The sequence below is a fragment of the Trachemys scripta genome, chromosome 7 (genome assembly GCF_013100865.1).
Source record: "Trachemys scripta elegans isolate TJP31775 chromosome 7, CAS_Tse_1.0, whole genome shotgun sequence".
In the NCBI taxonomy this organism is placed as follows: domain Eukaryota; kingdom Metazoa; phylum Chordata; order Testudines; family Emydidae; genus Trachemys; species Trachemys scripta.
Genome location: NC_048304.1, coordinates 20,399,835 through 20,407,216, shown reverse-complemented (window position 1 = coordinate 20,407,216; position 7,382 = coordinate 20,399,835). Strand labels below are relative to the sequence as shown.

At 44.3% G+C, this 7,382-nt stretch overlaps 1 protein-coding gene across 1 annotated transcript; it reads left to right on the top strand.

Moving 5' to 3' along the window:
- Positions 1 to 210: 210 nt before the first annotated feature.
- On the top strand, positions 211 to 6,407 carry LSM3 (LSM3 homolog, U6 small nuclear RNA and mRNA degradation associated). The gene is made up of 4 exons (XM_034777086.1): positions 211 to 373; positions 2,300 to 2,410; positions 5,539 to 5,634; positions 5,993 to 6,407. Exons 1-4 carry the CDS (start codon positions 353 to 355, stop codon positions 6,071 to 6,073), a joined length of 309 nt encoding a protein of 102 aa, XP_034632977.1. The 5' UTR covers positions 211 to 352; the 3' UTR covers positions 6,074 to 6,407.
- The last annotated feature ends 975 nt before the right edge of the window (positions 6,408 to 7,382 follow it).

The window sequence follows — 7,382 nt, the reverse complement described above, 5'->3', positions numbered from 1 at the left end:
CCTGCCCATCCCCCTGTGACGGGGGGGGGGAACTGAGCCACAGCGTCTAGGGCAGAACAACGGGTGAGGTGGGAGTCACCCCTAGCTCCTCTCGCCCCCACCCTGCCTGTGGGGCACAGACAGCGCCTGCCCCGCCCCTCCCGCCAGGCCCCGCCTCTGCCAGCCTGGGCCGACCAACGGCGCAACGGCCACTCTAGCCTCGCTTGGAGACCGAGCCACGCCCCCTCTCTCGCGCAATGCGTGTCGTCACCACCCTCCATTCTTACGCGCCGACTCGCCCGCGCTCCTGGCGGCTCGCCGAGGGGCGGCAGATTCGCGCGAGAGGAGGCGGGGCGGGGCTCGCGTTTGAAAGATGGCGGACGAAGTGGACCAGGTGAGCGACTCGCCCCTTTCTTACTGTTCGGCGGGAGCCACGTTTGGGGCCCGCCCCCTTCCCAGCAGGGGTTTGGGTGCGGGCTCTGGGCTGAGGGGTTTGCAGTGTGGGAGGGGGCTCTGGGCTGGGGCGGAGTGTTGGGGTTCCTGTGGGGGTGTGGGGTGCTGGCTCTGAGAGGGTCAGGCGGGGGTAGAGGTTAGGGGGGGGTATGGGGTGCTGGCTCCGGGAGGCAGATTGGGGTGTGGCCTCCCACCAAGCAACATTTACCTTGGGTGGCTCCCAGTCGGCGGCACAGCAAAGCTAAGGCAGGCTCCCTGCCTATCCTGGCCCCACGCCACTCCCAGAAGGGGTCAACATGCCCTTGGGGGAGGGGGGGGTACATGGCTCTCTGAGCTGCCCCTCTCTGCAAGTACCACTCCTGCAGCTCCCATTGGCCATAGCTCCCTGCTCCTAGTCAATGGGAGCCTCGGGGGTGGTGCTTGCATGCAGGAGCAGCGTGGGGAGGGAGAACCGCCCCCCTGGTCCACGGGGGACCGTTGTAACCGGAGATCGCAATCGACTGGGAGATTGGTGACCACTACTCCAGAGCCTGCCTCCACCACTCCTCAGTCCTAGCTCAGCCAGAGGGGCTTGCTCAAGAGTGACACGAGATGCTTCCTTTTCCCTGGGTTAGTAAGCTAAGGCAGAGCAGGAAAAGGATAGTAGCCTTCAACTACATGAAGGGGGTTCCAGAGAGGATGGAGCTAGGCTGTTCTCAGTGGTGGCAGATGACAGAACAAGGAGCAATGGTCTCAAGTTGCAGTGGGGGAAGTCTAGATTGGAAGAAAAACTATTTCACTAGGAGGGTGGTGAAGCACTGGAATGGGTTACCTAGGGAGGTGGTGGAATCTCCATCCATAGAGGTTTTTAAAGCCCGAGTTGACAAAGCCCTGGCTGGGATGATTTAGTTGGGAATTGGCTCTGCTTTGAGCAGGGGGTTGGACTAGATGACCTCCTGAGGTTTCTTCCAACCCTGATTTTCTATGATTCTATGACAGAGTGGAGGCATGACATAAAAAAATTGCAGAAAGCTGCAGCCTTTGATGTGAGGCAGACTGCATGTTCCTTATGGAACAGCAAATCTTTAAGCTCTCACTACTGCATTTTACATCAAAACTTTTTCCTTTGTTTCAGTCTTTACTATGATCTTTGCTTTATTAAAAAATAAAAATCTAACTTGAATTGTTCCTTGTGGTCTTAGTGCCATTTCAGTGCTGTTTTAAGTCTCCTGGAACCTTAATATTGTCAGTGCTATCAAGCTTAAGAGATGCATGGCTTTATGTTTCCTATTTTTATTGCAGTTTGTTTTGTTGAAAGTGAAGCTGAAGGAATAATTTTGAAGGAATATAAAATACAGGACACTTACCCCGGAGACCCCAATGCATTATCTCTTTGGGACAAGGACCACCATTTTGTTCTGTTTGAACAATGCTTAGGACAGAGGGGTCCTGGTCCGTGACTAGAGCTGCTAGGTGCTACAATAATTAATTATCCACCAATGAGAACAGTATAGTTAGTGACAATGTAAACTTCTCTACATCCCCTGCCAAAGTATCTCAGACCTGACCATGTGAGCTCTATTTTGAGAGTGAAAGGCATATTTGGTTCCCTTTCTGTTCAGGTTTCTGGCCTGTCCATTAAGACTGCCAGTAAAGGGTACCAATTGTGATGGTAGTGTGGACTGAAATTCATGTAACTTCATACAGGTCACCAAATGCTCGTCCTATGGTAATGATTTTTGGTTGCTACCAGCTTGGGCAGGATCAAATAACTGACCTGAAGGTGAAAGGTACTTTATCCTATCCCTGAGAGAGAGAGACTGCTTTTGAACATAAAAGTTCAGAGGCTTTTGTGTATATTGCAAAAACTGCTTTCTATTTTTTTTAGCAACAAACAACAAATACTGTAGAGGAGCCACTGGATCTGATCAGACTCAGTCTAGATGAACGAATCTATGTGAAAATGAGGAATGACCGAGAACTTCGAGGCAGATTACATGTAAGTAAAACACTGTGGCAAGATTTAACACTGGTGTACTTTTAACTATAAAATAGTAGATATAAAAGGCAAGGCAACTTATACTCATAAAGGTTGGTTGCTTTGTGGTATTCCATTCAAGTTCATTTTTAAGGTCTGTTTAAAGTGTATAGAAATTTCTTTTGTGCCTGACATGTTATCTGAGCATTTCTTGGTATCTGAGCACCAGTACTGGTAAAAGGTAGAAATCCTTGTCTTTTATTCTGTTATCTTAGAATGACAAGATGCTGGATTTTCTTTCCTGCCATTACCAGTTGTCTTAACAATATGATGGTTCAGGAGAAACCTAGCTTAAACTAGTTTAGAGCAATGTTGCTTAGTGGATAGAACACAGGACTGGGACTCAGTAGACACCCAGGTTTGTTTCTTGCCTCTGCCACTGACCTCCTGAGTGACCTTGGGCAAGTCACTCCAGCTTGCTATACCTCAGTTTCCCATCTGTAAAATAGGGATAATGATACCAACCTTTTTATAAAGTACTTTTAGATCTGCCGATGAAAAGAGCTTTATAAAAGGTAGGTATTGAAACATTCTCTAAAAGTAATGGTATTTGGGATCAAGCTGATATCCTACAGAAGTCTATTCTGTATTCAAGCAACTTTCAGTGATAATGGCCTGTCCCTTGCTCTCACAAGTAGATATCTGGCATTTTGTCAAAGCATCCCTTCTGAACACTGCAATGTGGTATAGTCCTCATCTTCAAAGTCCCAAATGGGCTATCCCAAGGACAATAACCTTGAAATGGCTTCAGCACAAGTGTGGTTCATGGCATGTTGGTTTAATGTGTTGGGAATGGTCATCTCTGATTAGGCCTTCTGAGTGCTACGCTAGCTGAAATTCTTACGTGGCTTATTGAGTTGGCCCCAGGTAGATCCAGTTTCAGTGGGCATACTGGAGATTAGGGATGTAAAAAGTTAACTGGTAAGTATAGTCTTACCAGTTAACTGCCTTAACCATTAGGCCCGGCCAGCCGGAGCAGGCCCAGCCGCACTCCCTGCCCGGAGCGGCCCGAGCCATGCTGGCCTGATGGGCCCCAGCCACTTAAACAGTTAACTGTTTAAATGACATATTTTAAAATCATTTAAACGGTTAATTTTTTAAACAGTATTTACATCCCTACTGGAGATGATTGTGTGGATTTTTACTGTTCATAAATGACTAAATTAAAAAGGTCACATTAAGCCTTTTGCCTGTGTTCTTTTATGACATCTTGAAAGCTTCAAATCTGTTTCCTGTAGGAACTTTTATTTCATGAATACATAGGCATTATGTCATTGTACTGCTGAGTTCTACCTTGCTGGCTTTTTAATGGAAAAAGCTCATTGAATTTTCTAAGGAATACTTCAAATAGAATTACATAGTTAAAGGTAACAGAGAGTCCTGTGGCACCTTTAAGTCTAACAGATGTATTGGAGCATAAGCTTACATGCATCCGACGAAGTGGGCATTCTCCCACGTAAACTTATGCTCCAATACATCTGTTAGTTTTAAAGGTGCCACAGGACTCTCTGTTGCTTTTTACAGATCCAGACTAACACGGCTACCCATCTGATAGTTAAAGGTGGAAGTGAGGGGTCAACATTTTGTCTGTTGTTCATCCACCACGTCATCACTGTGAGGTTCTATACACATGAAAATGATAGTTCATGAAAGAGTTCCTTCACTTAGAGACGGTGTCAGGGCAAAATAACCTGCAAATAGAGCAGATACCGCACACTTATGTCCAATCTGTGATCAGTGCACACACAAAACCCACACTAGGTTGCCAATCCTGCAGCCTTACTCTTGTAAGCTTTCATTTTACTTCTGTGGGGATCTTGGCTTAGGTGAAACCTTCAACATTAGGCTCTATATATAGGGTCTTACCAAATTCACAGCTATGAAAAACATGTTATGGACTGTGAAATCTGGTCTCCCCTGTGAAATTTGGCTATTGTAGTGGAGACCTGATTTCACATAGGGCAGCTGGAGAGTAGCAGCTGCTGGCCGGGAGTCCAGTTCTGAAGACAGCACTGCCACCAGCAGCAACACAGAAGTGAGGGTAGCAAGGTACGCGGGGAGGAGGTCGTCGCTTGAAGGGGGGCAGGGCTGGCCTAAAGGGTGGGCGAGTGGGCAACTGCCCAGGGACTGTGGTCACCCCTGCACACACACAGCCAGCTCAAGGCCCCTTTAATTCCTGAGCACTGAGCCTGGAGCTGAGTAGAGTCAGGGCTGGGGATGCCCCAGCCAGGATTTCCTACTGTGCGCTGGGCTCCAGTTGCTAGTCCTGGATGGGCTGGGGAGGGACAGGACTTCCTCTTCCCCTGCATGGGCCGCTTCCGGGGCCAGGTCAGGCCGACCTCTGGGAACCTCCCCCGGCTACAGGAAGCTCTGCAGCTGCTGGCTGGGAGCTGCGCTCTGAAGGCAGCACTGCTGAAGTGACGGTGGCATCATACAGTATTGCCACCCTTACTTCTGCACTGCTGCTGGTGGCGGCATTGCCTTCAGACCTGGGCACCCAGCCAGCAGCTGCCTTCCGGCTGCCCAGCTCCAAAGGCAGCAGCGCAGGTGTAAGGGTGGCAATACTTCGATCCCTTACGATAGCCTTGCAATCTCACCCCCACAATCCCATTTTGGGTTGAGACCCCCACAGTTACAACACCCTGAAATTTCAGATTTAAATATTTGAAACCAATGAATGTATTATTTTTAAAATCATATTACCATGAAATTGACCAAAATGGAACATGAATTTGTTAGGGCCCTACCTATATAACTTTAGTAATCTTAAACCTGTGCTACTATAATTTGGTTAAAGTATGTGACAGCTGTAACAACTATTTGAAAGAAAATTAATGTGTAAAAATAAAAGTTGTACTGTGTTCACTAGTGCACTAGTAAATTAACACTAATGTTAAAATACTGGTATATTTGAAGGTCAAAGCAATTGATTATTCATGAGTCCAAGTTGAAATACGCTGAGAAAAGGTACTTTCATTTTAATCAGTTTGTATTTGAACTGCTTTGATCTACAAATATTTAAACACTTTTTTTGTTGTGTGTGGTACAGATTGTAAAGAAAATAATTTAAACTAGTCTCATTCTCACAGGCTTATGATCAGCACTTAAATATGATTTTGGGTGATGTTGAAGAGACCGTGACAACAATAGAGATTGATGAGGAAACCTATGAAGAGATTTATAAAGTAAGGGTTTAAATGTATTTATGGTTGAGAAAAGAAAAACTAAAAGTGCTTTCTAAGTTAAATGTTTTATCTAGTTAAACTTAAAATTGACAGATGAAAATTGATTTTTGATAGCTAGATTTGAGCAGGATTTGAGTTAAAGCAACTTCAGGCAAATTGTTATCAAAGTAAAAGCTACAGCAAACCTGCCTGCTAACTGTGTTGCTCTTTTCAGTGTGTGGATAAGACTCTAAGTTGTATGTCCTCAAAACTTGCTTTTTATGAACTTCTGATATCTATTTCTTTGAACATGAATTTAAAGTTGGTTACATTTCTCAGATGCATTGTATAAATCATGCTTTCCTTTCCTTCCACTTAGTCTACCAAGAGGAATATTCCAATGCTCTTTGTCAGAGGTGACGGCGTTGTGCTCGTAGCTCCTCCATTGCGGGTTGGCTGAAACCATAAAGGATTTTCCCTGGTTGGAAAGCTGCTCGCTTTGAGATAAGGCTCCCATTCAGATCACACTTCTGTGCAAAACTCTGTGCATATTTTTATATGATATTGTTGGTTTGTGTTTTGTTTTTGTTTTTTGCACCTGCTTGGCTTGTGGATCATTGAAAATAACAGACAAAAATGATGAAAGGATGGTGTGAGACAGTTTAGTTTTCAAGGAGTAAATTTAAATGCTATAATACAGGTGTCTGTCAAATCAGTAAATTAATCTTTTCAGTTTTACAATCTTGGCAATTGCTGAGTTCTAATTTTTTAATAAATATGGTTTATCTTTTGGATTATTGATTTGTCATCAATTTTTGGTATATAAAAATAACCTCTTCAACATGCATCATATTTACAAGTTACAACTTATTGTGGAATTAAGTGCACTTATAGTTATTTTATGGAGGAGGCTAATATTTTTTTATATTGCATTACATCTTTGTTTCTGCTAATTTGCAAGGGTTGCAGCTTGTAGTGACACTTTACAGGGCGCTGTTGTATCACTCAGATACAGATGGCTGTTTTGTGCCTAGTCTCTTAACATGTATCCTTGTGTATGCACATACATTTCATGATTTCTAAAGTATAGAGTCTTCTGCTTTACACTGGGACAGCCCTAGTAACTATTATCCAAAATCAGTTTTGACTAGATTTGTTCTCTGAACATCAACCATTTGTGTTCATCAATATGTATAAGTAGTCACCAGTGTCTTGCAGACTATTTGGAAAGTGTGATCCTGGTAGCTGATGGGAACCTGCTTTCTTTAGACTCTTAAACCTAGCAAGCACTGACACATGGGAATCATAGCATCTGTGTCTGAAATTGTGATTTCGTTTAAGCCACAGTGCATAGCAGATTCTGCAAAACCATTAATCCCCATCTGTACAATGGGAATCATGATACCAACCAAATTTGTAAAGCGCTTTGAGATCTACTGTTGAAAAGGACTGCCTGAGAGCTAGGTATCTATGTAATTTATAATGAGTTATAAAATGCCAGCTACCTGATTGGGTATATTTCCCATTTCAATAAATTTCTCTGGGCTAGATTGAGGATGCTGGTTCTGTACTGTGCCTGTTTCTCAAATAGTGCATGTTTAACATTTTAGTTTGTAATAAATGCCAGCACAAGCTGCTGTCCTCCTAGAAGTGAACACCCTTCCTGATCTACAGTACCCCTAGTTTGTGTGCCCAGAGTAATAAGAGTGCCAGATGTGTTAGACTCTACTTCTGGGTTTGTATTCTAAAAAGAGAACATGCTGCATTTT

What these genes read in the sequence shown, in the direction of transcription:
- LSM3 (XM_034777086.1), top strand. Translation starts at nt 353, where the DNA reads ATGGCGGACGAAGTGGACCAG. An exon ending in TGGCGGACGAAGTGGACCAG is followed by an intron (nt 374 to 2,299) that starts GTGAGCGACTCG and finishes TATTTTTTTTAG; the next exon opens with CAACAAACAACAAATACTGT. An exon ending in CCTATGAAGAGATTTATAAA is followed by an intron (nt 5,635 to 5,992) that starts GTAAGGGTTTAA and finishes CCTTCCACTTAG; the next exon opens with TCTACCAAGAGGAATATTCC.